We start from the raw sequence: 19921 nt of genomic DNA, 5'->3' as shown, positions 1-19921 counted from the left end.
GATTTTTATTTGAAAAAAAATTGATTTTACTTATTCAAAAATGACTTGGAGTCGCTACTTATTTTTGTTTTATTTTTAAAAGGGTAAACAAAATAAGAAAGAAAAACCCTAAGTGTGACTCCTTATTTTGGAAAAGGTTGGTCTACGAAAACCGGATCGGGTTCGGGGGTCAGGTTACTTATCAGAAAGGTACGGTAAAGATCGTAGCACCCCTCTAAGTCCCCAAAGTCGGGTCTCTACTAATAAAATGAAGCTGATGTGGTAATCAACAAGAAAATCAATGAGTACTCGGAGCAAATCATGCACGTATGAGAGTCAGAAAATGCACATAGACTAAACAGAGTAAGAATAAGTGTGTACCTGAGCAGCGAACCACTATGCGCTATCAAGAGAGAGGGTTAGTGCACAATAAATAGCACAAACATAGCTCACATGTCACTAAATCAAGTACAAAATCATCAAAGGCACGCATGGCACTTCACTCAAAATTCATTTTTATTTTAAAGAAAATTTATTTGATGTTGGGCCCCCACCAAAACCCGTTTATTTTTGCATGAATTAATTCCATAAATTCCATTATTCGGAATTACGGAAATTAATTCATGTTTATTTTAAAACATTTTTAAAAAAAACAAAAAAAATTTGAAAGTGGCTAACCGGAATGAGAATGGCGGCCAAATTTTATTGAAAAGATGATTTTGGTATCTAAAACTCTAAAGATGAAAATTTTGATGACTTGAAATCATTTAAAAAAAAAAACCGAAAATTGGAAAACCATTTGAAAATTGGGTTAGGAAAACTTTATTTTGAAATCACAAGGAAGGGATATGGAAGGAAGTGCCATGTGGCATAAGGATGGCCATGCTAAGGGGGACCACGCGACTGGATACAGGTGTGTGTGGGACCAGCATGCAAATAAGAATTGTCGTGCGGACAAGGGTCCAGATCACACTTTGCTGCTACAATGAGGCAAGGCACTTCATGACTAATGAAGAATGCAACTCTGCTGAATCTGAAATTGATAGGTTGCCTCAAGTCAAACTTTTCCTTCTGGCAAAGACTTACCATCTCAACTACTCCTTCGAGGCTCACGGGTATCTCTAGTCTCCAATATCTGAGGCTCCTAGTCTTCAGAGCGCGTAGCAATGACAGCCACATCGTCCTATTCCATTGTCTCTGTTTCACCGCTGGATGATGTCCAATCTCTCTGGATATGAATTCTCTGTTACTAGATTGAGGTTGTCCCTTGAGAATTGAAACTGTGTTCCCTCCTTGACTCTCTGAAACTGTTGAAGAATTCTGGGCTAAGATGGCCTGAGCCTTGGATGGGGTTGGTAGTTATGAGACCATATCTGCCCCTGGCTGATCAAGTTGGAGGTTCGCTGCTATTGCTCTTGCTTCCCATGAACATCAAGGCAATCTACCTGAATGTGTCCGAGAAATTCTGAATGGCGCTTCACTGAATTACATGAAGGGAAGAAAATCATCACTTTCTGTGACAGATTCTTCTTCAAGAAAGAATACAGAAGAACGGATTCCTGTGCACTGGGCACAACACAATAACCTCGCTGTAGCCCTTTATTAGTGACCTTTGTCCTCCCATCATCCATTCAGAAAATCATTCCCTATAGGTTGCATTGTCACAGAGATTCCTTCATTCTAATGAGCCTTCTCTAATCAAAACTGTCAAACTGAGACTTAATGGGCATGATATCCGGACTGGTTTGGAACCCATTATCAATTACGGTGATAAGAGCTGTACATGCACTCCTCCATCTGATCTCTGTATGGATCTCCAACATCCCCGACATAACCGATGCATACCCCATGGGCACCGAGGAATATCTGCACCCTTTGGGCTCAAAGAAAATTTGCATCTCTTCCTTAGCCATAGAGTCGATATAACCTTATCGTTGATACCATCATGGTATAATGGAAACACGAAACCTTGAGAGATAACTCGACAAATCTGGCAGCAGTACCTGTCACGGACAGTGTTGCGGAGCCTGCACTTGCCTTTGCCTCCACAACTTCTGTCCCAATATTCTGGATCCTCACAGTCAACTCTTCCTCTTATTCATCAATGAAACCCACAAACGGTTTTGTCTTTGACAGGAGTGGTAGAATAGGGATCCCAGCGTGTCCGCTCACCACTTTTAAAGAATTGGAACTAAAGATAAGCCTGCTCCATAATCAATGTAACCGTGATAGCTTCACCAGAGCCTATGCACTGACCCTCCCCTTCACCCTGGCCAGCGAAGAGAGTTTCATTGGAGCAGGCAAGGGATGCTCTACCAACTGAGTTGTAAGAATGACATGCTGTTATGGCACACCCGAAGCCTATCGTCACCATCCTTGTCATACTTTTGGATTGAGATCCAACAAGCTAGTCGTTTTCCAGAAACTCCATTATCATAGACCTCTCCATGAAGGCTGCATTGTTCATCACAAACAGTAGGTAGAACAATTGATGCCAGTGTATCCATTAACATATCGGCAGACCTCAGATGGATGGCACTTGTCATGTCTATTACAATTGCTAGGGCAAGAGCGTTTATTGCAATCATGACCATGAATCCCAAGAAAACAATGACTCCTTCCATCAACACAGTCTCCATTGAAATCACGTGAATTGGGACAGTGCCCAGCTACAAGTAACGGGCATGAATATTTGGGGGGTAATGAGCTCAGAGATGGGTTTTGGGTGGCCTTTGCATGGTGTGAAGGATGAGGATAGTGAGAGAAGCTCGTTCCATAGGGTTGGAAATATGAGGGAATGTAGTGATATAGGTATGGTTGTGGTGTAGAGAGAGAAAGGTGATAAGAAGAAGAAATGGGTGTACAGGAAATGGGTATGGTGTTCATGGAGTGTGATGAACGGTATATGGCATTGGATATGTTGGAGTGGTAACTGTGGGTATGATATCAACATGAAGAGATGGTCAATGGGTATGGAGTAATGAAGATGGGGTGGTGAGGAAAAGGATAGATATGAAGACGGGGCATAGTTAAGCATGCGGGATAGGATATATATGCATGGAGAATTTGCATGGATATAAGTCAAGGTGCCTTTCAAAAGGAAGAGCAGGAGACTTCACAAGGTCGTGGAGGAGAGTGACTCATTTCCAGCAGGGACCTCACCACTTTAGAGTGCTGCCTGCATGTTGATTACCTCTGAAGCGACACTCAATCGCATCTGAGTGAGGGAAATGCAGCCTTTATCTTACAAGGGCGATCTAGCTGCACCAAGCAAATCCTCAGGCTTTGCATCTTCATGTCCTTCAAAAAGGTCATGCACGCTAATGCAGCATTTATACCATCTTGAGCTTTAACTATATATGACCGAGTTGGGAAAAGCTTTGCAATGCGAGCAGTGTAGAACCCATGCCCAGATAGTCCTATGGCAGCTTTAATCTCTGCCTTACCAGTGCCTGAGGATCCTCCGTTAGTCGATTCAGTAGAGAAGAATTGTCGCACCTCTATTGCCTGTGCATATTTCTCTCTCACTGGTCGTGGCTTAGATCCGAGAAACAGAGACTCTGAATGAGAGGATGAGAGGTCACAGAGGAGCTTCTGAGTTCCACAAGTAGTTGATACCTCTCATGGCACCTCTAACTCTTGAATTCTGGTTCCTTGGATTATTCCATGGTTAAATCTTCGTTATTATGATCCCTTTTACTTGCTGTTGCGACAGGGAATAAAACAAGCTTAAAGCAACACCTGGGAATTGTGTGGAGCATAATATAAACATGCATGGACATCCACACATGGTATGTCTTAATGGAGCCCTCGTTTTACTCTTGCTGCTACCAAAGGAGAATATAGCCTTCATCCCAGTTGAGGTATTGATGCCTTCGTTACCAGTGCAATTGGGGATACCAAGGATCTTTAGTTTCCCGACTGAGATAACGTGTAACTCAACGGCATCTGGGTCCATACCAGAAAAACAGTGATAACAACCCCGCGGTCATCGTATTCGGATGCATCTTGATGTACAGAAAACAGTCAACATCGGGGTGATTAATAATGAGGCTCAGATCGGAATGTCATGATGTGGAACTTCAGCCTGAAAACACTCTTTCTGGGGAACATTACTCTCATCAAGCCACCAGTGCTACTTGCCTCAGGTAGTAAAATGGGGATCAAAACTTTCCACAACTAGTTTCATGAGGGTAGATAGGTGTGAAGGATGAAATATGCTTAAAAACAAAAGTAAAAAAAAATGATAAGATCCAAGAAATATTCAGGCAAAACCTCATTTCATGAATAATGAATGAGCTCAAAACTGGTGGGACAAACGGGAAGTCTTCAATACCACTATTGAACATCAATCTCAAACCCAAAAGAAGAATCCCGCCATTGCAAGAAAAATGATCAGAAATATAAGGGGAAGATAATATAGAGCAAATATAATGCAAGCTTAAGCACAACAAACCCAACAATCAACGCTCAAGACCAGCAATAACAAGGAAAGAACACCAAGAAATCCAAAACGGAAGTGTCTGTAGTGGTCATACCTGAGAATATACTTTTCCAGCAAGACTAGCCTGACTCCAAGTTTTCTTCAAAGTCACTCACCTTCAAGCTTGTTTCACTTCCCTCCGATAAAGGAATCTCCCTTGCAGCTGGCCTCCCCTCAAGCACTAGGAATCCCCTCCTAAAACTCTCCAACCTCCTCTCTAATGATGTGACCCTCTCAAGCCACTAGTCACAAGAATCACCCTCTCTCAGGCAACTTGCAACTCCCAATTTCTCACACTTCCTTGGACGTCTTGCCCTCCGAACCACCTAAAGATATCTCTCTAAAACCCAGCAAAAACCATCTCTCCTCTTTCACCGTTTTTCTCTCTAAAAACTCCCCTTCCCCTCTGGTTCCTGCAGCTGCCAACCCTCTACTCTCTCAAAAAATATCTCTCAAACCAACCTCTGTGAGCTTCCTCTCCCGTCCCCTTTCTTACCCAAAAAATCACCAAACAAAAGCCCCCCCCCCCCCCCCCCCCCTTCCTAAAGCTCTCTGCAGCCTTTCTCTAAAAGCAACCACAGTTCCTCTAGCTGCCAGCTCCTAGCTCTCTCTCATACTCTCCTCCCCTCTGGTTCCTGCAGCTGCCAACCCACTCTCCTGCAGCTGCCAGTCACCTTTCCCAGACAAAAACCTATTGCCTATCACTGAAAACACAATCTCCTTGATTCTTTTTGACAAGTGTCACATTCCTATTGCATCTCCCATCCACTATTGTGATTCCCCAACGGCCAACCAGGAATCGACACGTGGCCCTATGAGATTGCGACACTTGGCAAACATAGGCTGCAAGAAAGTGAGCCCCAAATGGGGGTCTACAGTAAATATTATAAGTTTTTTTATTAAATTTAATCAAATTTATGACTTCAATTTTTGAGTACTTACTTGGTACTTCATTATGTTTCCTTTTGTAGGAATGTGAAAAAACCATGTGATCTGATGATGCTTGAGTCTCTTAGGAGTTGGATGATACAACTCTAATAGCATCAACACTGAAAAACTCATTATCTTGAAGTCAACAAAGATCAAGGGGGAGAAGGGGGTCTTCTTTCTCCACAATCTATTCATCATCCGAATCAATCTCCTCTACCAAAATTGGATCAACATTTTGTTTCCTTTGTAGACTTCGCTCTCTCAATCTAGTGTTGTAGCTTACATACATTAGAGTATTCAACCTTTGATGTTCAAGTCTATTTCTTTTTCTTTTTTTCTTTTTGTATGGATCTACAAATAATAAAAGAAACAAATTTATGTGTTGAAATGAAATAAAGTTCTCTAACATTGAAATAGAAATATATGTATAAAAATTTACAAAAATAGAAGTATTACCGATTCAAATGTGCATTAATTTCTTTCACATCCCGAAACACTACAAGTAAGGCTAAGGACTCGAATAGCAAACTTTTGCAACTCCGATATTGAACCCCCAAAATGCATCCACCAACTTGTAGGACTTCTTAATGTTTGAGAATCAATTGCAATACAACTCCCAAATTCACCCATTGCTAGGTCATATGAGTCCAACTGAATGTGAGCTTTAAACATTCTTGATGATCCAATATCCTATCTAAGAAAACAAAGGCTAAGTTTAGTTAAGAAAAACACCCAAAAAGGGGGGGGGAGGTGAATTGGGTTTATAAAATCTTTTCAATCACAACAAAATTAAACAAAATATAAGCAAAGTAAAGAGATAGAGATTAGAGAATTCAAACTCGGGTTTATAGTGGTTCGGCACTTCTTTGCCTACATCCACTCTCCTCAACTTCCTAACCGAGTGAGGGTTCCACTAACTTGAAGCTTCAACCAAGCTTCCAATCTTTTTACACTTGGATTCCGGCTCCAATGGGCCCTTACACAACCTCTTCAAGATTCAACCCTCTTGAAGGCTTTAACACTCAGATTGTTACAAGATATAATCACTCAACCTAGCTTAAAGATGGCTCAAATACAAGACAAAGCTAGGATGACAAACAAGAGTGCACTAATGGATATGCAAGTGGTGATTTAATGCACTTATGAAATAAATGAGAGCTTTTTGATCAAGAACAGGTAGGTGGACTTTGAATGCAAGTGTTCTCTTGTCAATAAATGAAGTGGAGCTCTCAATTTATAGGTTTCTAAGCTCGAGAGTCAAAAACAGCAAAAGGCAACCTCGTTCGGTCGAGCTAGGGGTCGACCGGTGCACTAGCCGTTGGAGTATTTTATGCATTACAGGTTACCGTTGCCTCAACCAAACCTCGACCGATAAAGGAATCACCTCAATTGGGAAAAGAAGGCTACTGGGAGAGAGAGAAGGTTTTTAACCTTCCTCGACCGGCCTTCGACCAGACAACCTCAACCGGTCGACCGGTTCCTCAACCGGTTGACCGATTGGCTATAGCCTTGACCGGTTGAGTCTTTTTGGCCCCGAAAAACCTATTTTTTGATTCCTTTCTTTTCTAACACTTAGGCAAGGTCTTTAGGTAAATTATTAAGACAATTTTGAAACATTTTGCCTAAGGTAAATTAGTTAAAAACTCGGGTTTTAATGAAATCAACATTTTAAAGAATAAACCGAGTTTTCTAAGATGCATGAAACGTATGAAAATCCTAAGTGCACTCATGCATTCATCTTACATTAGTTTCCTATGATTACAAGTCTTCCAAGCGTCTCGATCTTGTATCCATTTGGTCATTTGATGAATTTTCAAGTTTATACCTGAGATTCTTAAACATTAAACCAATTAGTTACTTAACCATGGTTTGTTATCATCAAAACCCGATTAGGAGAACCCTTGGGCTAACACTATCCATGCATTCAAATAATCCCTTCCTCACCTCATCAATAGTAGAGAACTTATCTCCATACTGCAATTGAGGATTAAGATAATAACCTGTTGCATGTAAAGCGGAGTCCATCTTGCATCAATTTTTCTCTAAATTGGGCCATATTTTCTCTCCACGCTCCCACAATTCAATGCAATCTTCTCCTTAGTTGAATCCATCAACTCATAAATATAACCCATGGCTAGTCTTTCCTCTGAATCAACCTCTCTCAAGACACTAACTAATGGAACGGTGGTCTTTATGTAAAAAGCAACATGAGGCCAAAAATTTGGATCAAACAACACTATACTTCGAGTTTTCACACCTTCTACCTTTTGAGCCCATGTGCTTGAAAATCATTTTTTTGAGGAGAACGTTACTATAAGAGCTTGTTTTTGCTTATAAAGACTTTGGAGAGTAAGAAATGTAGTAGCAAACCATGTAATTGTTGGACGAAGAAGTTCATGATTTTTTGTCTAGGTTGTGAAATGGTAAATTTATCCATGGGTCCCCTAGGAATAGGTTCCCCACTCCCACTTTCACTCCCACTCCCTATTGTCCCTATTGTTTTAGACAAGGCACTTTCATGCATTGAAGTTGTACCCATACCAATTTCTTGGAGCAATTCATTTCTTTTCGTTTTTTTATCCTTAAAATCAGTCAATGCCTCTTTGCATTCCAATCTAGCATCTTCACTAACTTTATTGCATGGTTTCATACCATGATGAGTTCCGGCTAAGTGATGCTTGAGTCTATTCACCCCTCCCGTGCATCTTTGATTGCAAAATTTACATCTTAAATATTGCTCCCTGGAAACTTCAATAACATACTTCCACACAAAATCTTTTCTTGAATTTTTTGAATTGAGGGAACGCATTCTAAAAAAAAACACCAATAATAATATTCAAATTTTTATATAATAATATAATTGACTAAAAAATAATAACAAGACATAATTGAAAGGAATTTGAAAATGAAATACAGAATTTAATTGGTTTAAATTTTAAAAAACGAATATATTTTAGAGGTATTTAAAAATTATACACATAAAATTTAATTGGAATTTAATAATGAAATAAAGAAAATTTGGATGGAAATTAAAATTAAACCAGAAATAAAAAAATAATTTTAAGTAGAATATTTTTTTAAAAAATGGATGAAGGGAGAAACAGATAACGACTTACTAGCTAAGAGCTCCAACACTGGCTGAGAGCTCCAATTGATCAAAATGATTTAAATATATATATATATATATATATATATATATATATATATATATATATATATATATATATATATATATATATATATATATATATTGGATGAAGAGTCCGTTTGAGAGTTAATTTGATAAAAATAAAAAATAAAAAAATTTGATGAAGAGTCGATTGTCGTGAGAAAGAGACAAGCCTCTGTGTCGATTGCCGAGAGAGACGAAGAGGGATAAAACCATGGAAGATGGAGAAAACCATGGGAGATGAAGCCGAGAGGGGGAAAGAGATGAAGAAAGGGAAAAGCATGGGAGACAAAGAGAGGGAGATTGCGAGTTCTTGACATACCTAGAGATGAATGAGAGGGATCATCACCGAAGAAGATGCACTGCAGTTGGTCGCCGCCTGAGGTTGAACACTCCGTCGTTGCTTGAGATAGGGTTTTGTTTTGAGCTTTTCTCCCAATTTGTGTTTGCCAAAGTTTTCAATCGGGACTCAGGTTGTTGTTTCAGGGATTACTTAGGGTTTTTTTTTTTTTTTAATTTCTATTCATGGCCACATCAGCTCCTACAAAGCGTATACCTTCTTCTTGGAGCGTAAAAGGCGCGATCAAAGCACGCCTCAGTCACGCCTTTCAGGAGTCACGTTTTATTTCTTACGCCTCAAGGCATTTTGGCTCCACCTCGCCTTAAGGCGCACTTCAAGGTGAGCCCAAAAAACACCTTTAAAAACTTTGGTTATAACTCACATGGTACAAACTCACTTCAAACCAAGTTTTCCAAACTCAACTATCCAAATTTTAAAGGTGGGAATCCTAGTAGGTGGATTTACAAATGTGATCAATTTTTAAAATTTAATGGAATTGGGGAGCATGAGAAGCTAATATTGGCTTCATTATATTGCTATAAATGTTTTTTCTAGGTTTGGCCCTAGTGCTTATGATAGTCCTATTGAGAAAATAACCAAACTGAAATAGGTTAAGGCATACCAAGAACAATTTGAAGCATTAATGGTTAGAACTAATGGATTGCCAGAGGAGTTTTTTTATTTAGTGTTTCATTAGCAGCTTGAAGGAGACGATTAAAACCAAAGTCACCATGTTTTGACGAAACACACTAGACCAAGCCATCGGGCTAGCCCTACTACAAGAAGAGATAATGGAGGCAATTCTCAAGAAAGTTCAAGGCCCTAATAGAAGTGAGGGGAATACAGTAAGTTTTACATGAATCAAAATGAATTAGAATGGTCAATTATCACACATTAAGAGGATTTCACCTGCAAAAATGAAAAAGATATGTGAAAAAAAAAAAACTTTGTTATTATTATGATAAGTATGTGTTTGGCCATAAATGTAAAAGGAAATAGATTTTTCTATTAACTGGTGATGAAAGTGAAGGGGAAATAACATGTGAAGTTGAAAATGATATCGAAGAGGATGATCTTGTGGTTTCAATCAATGCAATATCCGCTAGGAACCCCAGATTACTTCATTCTCATGTCTTAGATCTTGTAAAGTACATGCATTTATCCCTAAGGATCTCTAGATCTAACACATAAAAAATAAAAATTTCAAAAATCATAGTATAATACATATCTAGAGATTCAAACTCATACATAAGATCTAAATGTTCTCAAATTGAAATCCATCTAATGAAAATGAAACCTGTGGACCTTGACACTCCAGAGGGTGGGCTTTGGAATGGACGAAGCTTTTGTTCTCTCTTTCTCTCTCTCTCTAAAGGTGGAAGATGACTAATTAAGGTTATGGAAATCCTAATCATAACCCTAACCCTTAAAGGGTATTTATAGGGTTTTCTTACTAAGTGACTTGAGCCCACATGGGCTTGGATCACTTATTAATCAAGCCCAAAACAAGTCCTAATTGATTAATTAACCACACAAGGTCATCTAATTAATCAATTAACCCAATTCAGAGACCTTGTTAATTATTTCCTGTACAACCTTATGTAATTATCAAAACGCCCTAATCCACAAAAGTGAACCTATAACCAATCTAACCCTCATAAACCATGTCATCATGGTATATGAGCTCAGAGTGGGGACCATTGGAACCCATAGGAGTACCGACTCCCTCGGAATCCAATTTTAAAGTTGATTGTCTATGCTTGATTGCTATGTTGATTGTCTATGCTTGATTGCTATGTTCAATTATGATATTAGCATGTTGAAAATATTAATTGATTCTCTTGTCATGATTATCCTGCTCACTTTGATATGTATATTCATATTATTGTATATCTTATTCGTCTCGACTCATTGATTTTCTTTGTTGTACATTATTTTAATAATTTTTTAGCATGTTATTTATTCTTGTTATATACTCATCTTGTTTGTCCTATTTCTTGTTTGGTTTGTGTGTGGATATGGATGACATATTTGCTCTTTGTATGACTGTTTGTTGCATGACTTACCTTCTTCTATGTGATGCATGTATTGCTTATCTGTGATGGAAACACATCCATCCCCTTACCTCCAACTCCTTAGTCTCGATTGACCTTGTTTCCCTTGATCTCGTATTTCATGAGACTTGTTGCTTTGTTTATTCTCCGACCGAGCTAGTGATTTGGAGTAGGGTCTAGTGATGGGCTATATCTATGTTTGGGAGCATTCTGGAGGCGGTCGACACATTGATGCTGATTGGAGTCCAATCTTTGAAGTCTTGTATAACCTAAAGCTAGATTTCAAGATATTTGTGTGGCCAGTATGTTTTCTGTTTAGTTTCATAGGATTTTTTAATGCACCCACACCATTCACTATGCGTTTTAGATCATCATTGAGTGATTAGAGTTGTGAGATGCGTCAGCCATTAGGAGAGCCTTCACCATAAGAAACCTCTTGGAATGCAAGGTAGCGTACTTGTGGAGGTGATGACCACCTTGCATGGAAGTGCCCTATCTCTTTAGAGGCGTGTAGGAGGTTGTGTACCATCGGAGGGTATGATCGTTTATGCTAGGGACCCTTTAAAGTCTACCTTTTTATTTTTAGAGTCACCTTGACCTTATAGGTTGAGCCTTAGATCCCTTGATTAGGATCTCTTCCTCACATGTGGGTGCATTTGAAAGCCTTTAGGGCCACTTTAGTCATAACATGGATCCAGTACTCCCTCTTTTTTACTTTAGTGGAGTTGCCATTTTATGGACCCATGTTTTTTACATGCGTCTCCACTCGAACATCAAGACTCACTTTTATTGTGAAAATTTGATTTTTTGAAAAAACTTGGAGTCGCTACTTATTTTAGTTTTTATTTTAAAAGGAAAATAAAATAAGAAAAAAAACTTTGTATGACTTCTTATTTGAAAAAGACATGTTTGCAAAAATCGAGTCAAAATTCAGGGGTCAAGTTACCTATCGAGAAGGTACAGTGGTGAGTCGTAGCACCCCTCTAAGTCCGTATACATACATACGGTCTCTACTAAACAAATGGAGGGAACTGTAGCAATTAATTAATTGATCATGGATACCAAGAGAAAGAATCATACAAATAAATATGTACAATGTCATGGTGAAAATCAAATTACAAGAATATATAAGATAAATGACATGAAAATTATACAAATTGATTTATTAAACTGATTAGAAGAAAATATTTCAAAAAATTACTTTTCCAAGAAATTCCAAAGAAGTTTATTAAAACCAATTTCGAATTAATGATGTCAATTTGTTTATTTAAAAAAAGTTTTGATTCATTTTCAACAAATGATTGGATTCAATTTTTATTTATATTCAATTTTCAAGAAAGTCATTTACACTCATTGTTTAAAAAAATCATTAAAAGAAAATCAATTTGGTTTTATTTATAATAAAAAATAATTTATTTTGTTATAAAAATGATGAAATTTTACAATCTTATTTACAAAAGTAGTGTCCTCACTATTTTAAATCAAGTATATGCCTAAAATACTTTTAATAGTAATGTTGTATAAATAAATTTACTACTTAAAATTAATGAAAATAAATATAAGCTAAAATCAATAAAGAAAATTATTAATTAAAATTAATGAGAGTAAATATGTCAATTTTATTAAACAGTCATAATACTTAAAATAAATAATAAATAATAATTTTTAAATCAACTTAAAGTTATTAAATTTTATCAACTCCCCATTCAGACTAAGGTAAAAATAATTGAACAAGAGAGTTGAAAGCCAATGCATGAGAGGCAAAAGTCAGCAATGATTGGGCCAATTGTGGGTTCTTTAACGCTGATAGCCATGTGTGCACCAAGGCTATAAACAAGTTGGGCTGCTCCTAATTTTGTTTGGCTACCAATTTCATCACGCCCAAATTGGGTCCAAGTTGTGGACAAGCACTAATAATGCCCATCGGTTATCGTTCCATACGATCCACTTTTTTGTAGTGTTCTTAACATTGTTATTATTATTATTATTATTATTATTAATTTTAAGTACATGAATAAAATAAATAATAAAATTTTATTTCATTTTTTTAAGTACATGTTATGTCTTCTTAACGATTAAATATTAGAATTTTGATATTAAATTAAAAATAAAATATTAAATATGTTTACATTTTATCCTTACTATGATGTAATAATGACAATATTAAAAATAAAATAAAATAATATTTTAAATTTTTTTAGTTATTTAAATATAAGTTTAACTCATTATTATTTTAAAATTTTTAAAATTATATAAATTATATATTTATGATATGATGTTGATATCATGATTATAATTTATGGTTTGATGATACAATAATTTCTTTTACTCGATGATGAATTCGGTTCTAAAAATATGACGAATCGATTTATTATTCTACTAAATAATGATAATTTGTAATGTTATATTTGGTAATTAATAATAATTTTAAAAAATATTTTTAGTTTTTTTAATATTTAAAAAATAAAAAATAAAAATTTAAATATTAAAAAGATTAAAAACACTAGAAGATCCAACCCTTTTTGTCTCAATGTTTATACTCCTCATTTTTAAGGAGTAAAGAATTTTAAGAGGAATAAATTCTACTACTTGTAGGATGGTGATGCATGCGCAATTATGAAAGTGGCAGAGGACATTTCAAATTTCCACCTTGATGATGGTGTGTGCTTAAAAGTCAGACCAGCTGACAAGCCACAACCACCCACCACCAACCTTATAATATGCCAGCTATGGAAGAGGTAAATAAAAAACCGGAACAATGAGGGGGAGAATCGGAGCAGTATAACATTTCTTGAATCTATGTGGCTGAACTTGAATATACAATTAATGGGGACAAAACTGAAACCTCATCCACAAAGACTTGGTGGGGTGGGGGGGCGTGTTGCTTTCTCCCATGGGAAATGACACAAGCCACCCGCCAATAGGGAAAAACAAAAGTTCACTTTCACTGTAAATTCCAAACAAAACTTGATTCCCATGCCGTTTCTGCAATGTTTGGAGCCAAGCACTGAAAGTAAATCACAGAGAGTTGTTAATGGGACCATGCTTCAACTATTGTTTCTAAACTAAACCCTGATTAAACTATCCACAACAGCATCAATGATGGGACCATCTCCAATCCAGAATCCCCTTTGTTGACCACACTTTTGGCAATAAATAAACTGTAAGATCCAACAAGCCCAATAACCAATACGCTGATATAACCCTTAGTGGATGATGGCTAGAAGACTTCGATCTTGTTGGCTTCAGACAAGGCTTTCCCTCTAAATGTCCCTGTCACCGATTCCACAGTCCCTTTGTCAAAATTGTGGGCATCAAAGTCAATGTCATCACCACAACCTCCACTGTTGCCAGTTGCCACAACTAGATTAACCAAGGATGAGAATTACCACCAATACCATGTTGCGTTGTCTACAAAAAAGGAAAAGAAAAAAGAAGTCGAAAGCTCTTATTTTCCAATTTCTTCCATCTTCCTGAGAATTTGCTTGATGTTGGGTCTAAGAGTTGGTGAGGGAGAACAACAAGCCATGGCAAGCTGAAACAATTTGAGAACGCATTCTTCAGATACAGGGCTGAGAAGAATGAGTGGATTGAACACATCTTTTATCCTATGGTCAAGGACTGCATTTCTGATTGAGTTAGGCAAGTAAAAATCCTCATCAGCTGATGGGTTCTCATTGATGGGTTCCCTCCCTGTAAGTAATTCAAGTAATATTACCCCAAGGCTGTAGATATCAGTCTCTTGGCATACATCCTTCATTTTGATGAGCTCAGGAGCCCTGTATCCCTGAGCTCCACAACTTTCAAGCATTTCTTGTCCTGCACTTGGATTCAAGAGGAGGTGTTGCCCAAAATCCGAGATGTAAGGTTGGTAGTTTTGATCCAGAAGTATGTTCTTGGACTTGAGATTGCCATGGATTACAGGCTTCTGCAATCCTGTGTGGAGATGATCCAATCCTTGAGCAATACCAACAGATATTCTATAGATGACTGCCCATTTGTGAGACTCTCCATTTCCATCTGTACATTACAAACACAGCTTCTCTGCTTAAAATGTTATGGATTGAAAGTTGAAAAGATTGGGAAACTCAACTGAAAAAACTCCAAATTAAATTCTTGTGCAGTTTGAGCAAACCCAAATTAGGGGTGCATGAATGAGGCCAAAGTAATTACTCAGACCACCAACCAAATTTCCAAATGAAACAAGAACCTGATGAAAGAAAACCTGAATTGTGAACCTAAACGAGGAAGGAATATCAGGACCACTGTGCATATAGATAAAGCAATTGGGATATTACTGAAATTGGGAAAACAGCAAAAGATGCAAAAGATGAAGAATCTATTAGGTGTGCTTAAATCCAAAAGATCAAAGTGGACAGGCTAAGGAGTCTCTGTGAGGTTCTTTTCCTAAAACCAGATTTAAAATTTAAGTTAAAAAGAAAATCCTGAATTCTTAGCTTTCCCTTTCATGTTGGACATGGACTTTATCCTACTCGCCATATTTCTTACCTTTTGTTGGGTACGAATTAAAGAAAGGAAATGACAGTCTATTAGGCATCTGATGTAGACTAGCCAGATCAAGCGTGGTTACCCTGTTTCCTTATCTCTCTATTCAATGAGGATGTCCTTCTTACCATCAAGACCACAAACCCAATTCATCACAAAGGCAAAGACATCATTACCTTCTGTTTGGTTGCTAAGAAAATACGAGAAAACAAAACGGACAAAAATTCTAAGATTTTCATTACTTTACTGGAAACCAAAAAGGTTAGATCAAATTTCATTCTTGTTTGCTTTTAGCAGAGTGAGAAATTGAAAAAAAAAAACTCCGATCTCAGGTTTCTAATAATTTTCTTTGGAATCGACGAAAATCCTAACTCAAATCAGGTTCTTCATTTCTCAGAAATCAAAACAACAAAAACCATAAGATCTAAAGCATCAGTTCCTCCTCTGTTCTTCGACTCCCTCAGCAACCAAAACTAAACTCAACTCAAAACATTCCAGAAACAGAAATAGAAACAAAGACAAAAACAAAAACAAGGAAGCGAGAGAACTGAATTACCTCTGATGAAGCGCGCCAGATTCCCATATCCGTAAAATGGATGAACAAGAAGCTTCTCACCCTTAGGCCCTGCGTAAAACGCTTCAAGTGGAACCAAGCGATTATGCCTTATACACCCCAGCATATGAATCACACCAACAACTTCCTCCATTCTTCCGCTGCAAGCAGGCCTCAGAAACCGAAGCAGCCTCAGTGACCCCGCCCTCCTTCCCGTGAAACTAGCCTTGTACAAAGTTCCGTAATTTGACTTCCCAATCACTTCACCAGGCGCGTCCAATATATCATAGATAGTAAGATCTTGGCCACCTTCAAAAGTTACCAAATTTTCTTTATTTTCTTCATCACTTTCCTTCAACCCCAAGCTTGCTTTCTCATCATCTTCATTCTGCCTTCTTTGTCTACAACACAAGTAGATGAAACACAACACGGTCGCTAGAAATGCTGCCGAGCACAGTGTTAGAATTAGCTTGAGCTTCTTGTCATCTTCCATCATATGGGAATTCCCTGGTTTTTCCTTTTAGTGTAATTGGAGAGGCTTTAATGATCTGGTATGGTGGGATCAGACCAAAAGTGGCTAGAAGATGAGAACAACACCCACTGGGATTCAATGGAAGGTTGAATTCCAATTCCTTTGAAAATGATTTCTTGGTTGAAACTGCATGTGAATTCAAAGAAAAAGAAAATGCGGATGGAATGGACTTTGTGAGGTGTGAAGCCAAGATTTTTTTGGAGAGTCCTCGGAGAAAAGATGCTTTGAAGTTTTCAACAAAAGAAGAACTTGGATTAAGAGAAAGAGAGAGGCGTCTGCAGGGAGGAAAATCTAGTTAAATACAGCTAGTTGCATGTGATGTTATCTAACCGATGGTGTTGAGTTGTGTACTGGAATACGGGGAAGTTACTGATATGCCATCCGAGATTCTCAAAATCACAATCTGCCTGTTTTCAAAGGAATGAAGGAAAAATAATGGACCCTCTTTAATGATTTGCTGCCAATCAAGCCCCATCTCTCGGTGGGTGGCTATGGTCTATTAATAATTAATGACTTGAGCGTTGAGCCTGACCTATGAGATGCATGGACTAGAGGATATACAAAAGGAAAAATCTTAGGTTGTCCATTTAGTATATTTATTGAATTTGTAATCTTAATAATTCAGTGTGTTATGATAAGATGTAGATAGTTTGATCAGAGCATATTAAAATATATTATAATTGATCAGAGCATATTATATATGTGACATATTATAATTTATTTCACCTTTTTGTGGGTAGTGATACAATACTATAAAGAGATCATAAAAAATAAAAAAAAAATTAAAAAAAATAGGGGGATCTAGCTTCTTAGTAGATAGTAATTGGTTGTTTGGATTTATTTATAAACAAACACATGGAATGATAAGATTGATAGAGAATATATGACCTGTGTTTCATCTTGAGAAATGTTTAACATTTGTTTAAAGATGTGAGAGGCACTAATTACTCCTTTTTTTTCTTAGTTTTGGGTCTTTTTATGAGAAAAAAAAAATTAAATTTAATCATTTTATCAAACTTATATTTAAAATGAACATTTTATTATCACGTAAGAGTCATATCGTTAATTTTTTATAAAAAAGAAAAAAAATTAAGTTGAAGTGTCAATTATCAACTAATCAATATGAGTCCTAGCGATCGTTGGATTTCATCAAACGGTGTCGTCAATTCAATGTAAAACCCGGCCTAAGATCGTAATTACCCTTTAGACAACAAAGATATAAATATAACCATTATGCACCATTCAAGAAAAGCAATCAAGGCATAGAATGACCAATTGTTTTTTTTATGACTAAGTAATCGATCATTACATGTTGATATGAATTGAAGCAGTAATAAAAGTCAATAAAAAAGGCCCAAACAACATTACAAGACCCTCCACTATAAAAGGACATCAACACTTGAAACAACGGTACCATGTCGACTCATACTAAAACTGTGTCCAGAATTCACCAAACTAACTTAGCCATCAAAGAGGAGTGCCCAGAACAACCATTCGACCACTCTTTTTTTTGCAAGTCCATGTAGCAGCTTAGTGGAGAGAGCTACCCAACATATGACCATTGATGAACGATTCCACTCCCTATAGGTGGAGATGGATACGAGGCAAGAAGAGTATGAACAACGTATACAATCGGTGCTTCACCCCACTGAACAATTGAGGCACGAGAATGAAGAGTTATGGGCCCAAGTGGTCACTAGGCGACGTGCAAGTCGTAAAAGTTATCGCTCTACCAGCAAGAAAATTTCAGAACCGTCGCGAAGCAAAGCAACAGGAGTTCCACAGTTTAACAAGGACCCATCACTACAGGTAGACAACGAGTTATCAGCTAGCAGTTCCCCTCCATTGCCTGTAGCACAATGATCCCATATGAAGCGATCGATTGATAAGAATTGATCGAATAAAGCTTCTGCCACTACTCGGGTCAAGTAATAGTTGGTCGTGCACCAACAATCGAGGCACTAACACAAATTAAGGAAAAAGAAAAACGCATAAAATTAAGGAAATATAAATACAACTAGCACCTAAATAATCTTTAAAAAAATATTTTTATTATCTTTGGTTCTCAAAAAGTATTAGAAAAGAAAAAAAGAAATGTTTTAAAAAATTATTTTTTCATATTTGATTTTATTATAAAAATTATAAATAAAAAAAAGGTCAAATATAATTAAAATTACTAAAAAATATGTATATTTTAAAATTATTGAATCTTTATGCGGTTAGATAAGTAAAAAAAATTAAAATAGTATATAAAATTAATTTATCATCTTTAAATCTTTTTTTTTTTTTTACTTTTTTTTCCTATACTTTTTTCCTTTTATATTTTTCTTCAAACTTTCCAACATCCAAACAGTCTTTGTGAAATCTTTCAAGGGACTCACACTCTATTAGTAAAAAGCATCATAAATTTATGCATTGATTTGAAAATTTTCCCGGTGAATTCAAATTTAGGGATACGATTGTAAATCAAATTTTATTGAACTTGTGGAACCACTAGACCAATTGTGAAATTAGACACACGTTCCTTTTGAAGGAAAAGATGAGAATTTTGATAACAAGAATAGCTAAAGAAGCGTGTGGAGGGAGGGAAACGTACTATTTTAAAGAAAGTGAAGATGGGATTTGGTTGTAATTTACTAATTTGTAGTAGAAGGGTGGGGCCCTGTATGAAAATATCTATACAGGAAAGGAAGATATGCACTGGATTCATGTAGATGTGGAGGAGCAGCTGACGGTCCAATACTGCAGATGGTGTGGGACCCACACTTTTGGACACATTGCCTCCTCCAACCGTCACCATGTGTTGCCCTATTCATTTCTCACCACTCAGTCACATGAATGCCTTTCACTCCCACTTTTCTTCTTTATTTATTTTATAAAATAAAATAAAATAAAGTAAAATCCTATATTATTTGCCCTACCCCTTCCTTGATACACACAAAATACAAACCCAAATCCAAATTATATATGTTATTTTATATTCATTTCATTCATATATAAAAATTAATTTCAAAATATATAAATTTCTAATTAATTTTAATTATATATATATATATTATTTTTCATAGTATAATCAAATATAAAAAAAATATTTTTTAACATTTTTTATTTTTTTAAGATTTTTTGAGAACCAAACATAAACAAAAAGTTTAAATAATGAAATAGGATTCGAATTTATCGAATAATACCAATTCAATTTTTATTGAATTGGGGGAAGACAACTTATATTTTTTTTTTCTAAAATTTTCTTTATTTTTTTTATCTCATATGTATATTTTTGTATCAAATTTTACATAATAAAGGAGATTCAAAAATATTATTTATTTTTGCTAAAATAAATTAAAATTTGACATAAAAATTATAATATAATATCAA

The 19921-nt window shown here is 36.4% G+C and overlaps 1 protein-coding gene across 1 annotated transcript; it reads right to left on the bottom strand.

Moving 5' to 3' along the window:
• Positions 1-13714: 13714 nt before the first annotated feature.
• On the bottom strand, positions 13715-16842 carry LOC117932909 (putative kinase-like protein TMKL1). The gene is made up of 2 exons (XM_034854226.1): positions 16018-16842; positions 13715-14975 (listed from the first exon to the last, which is right to left on the bottom strand). The coding sequence occupies exons 1-2, from the start codon at positions 16508-16510 to the stop codon at positions 14404-14406; spliced, it is 1065 nt and encodes a 354-aa protein (XP_034710117.1). The 5' UTR covers positions 16511-16842; the 3' UTR covers positions 13715-14403.
• Positions 16843-19921: the final 3079 nt, after the last annotated feature.

Source organism: Vitis riparia, chromosome 16 (assembly GCF_004353265.1).
Source record: "Vitis riparia cultivar Riparia Gloire de Montpellier isolate 1030 chromosome 16, EGFV_Vit.rip_1.0, whole genome shotgun sequence".
In the NCBI taxonomy this organism is placed as follows: domain Eukaryota; kingdom Viridiplantae; phylum Streptophyta; class Magnoliopsida; order Vitales; family Vitaceae; genus Vitis; species Vitis riparia.
This window is presented reverse-complemented; position numbering and strand designations above follow the sequence as displayed.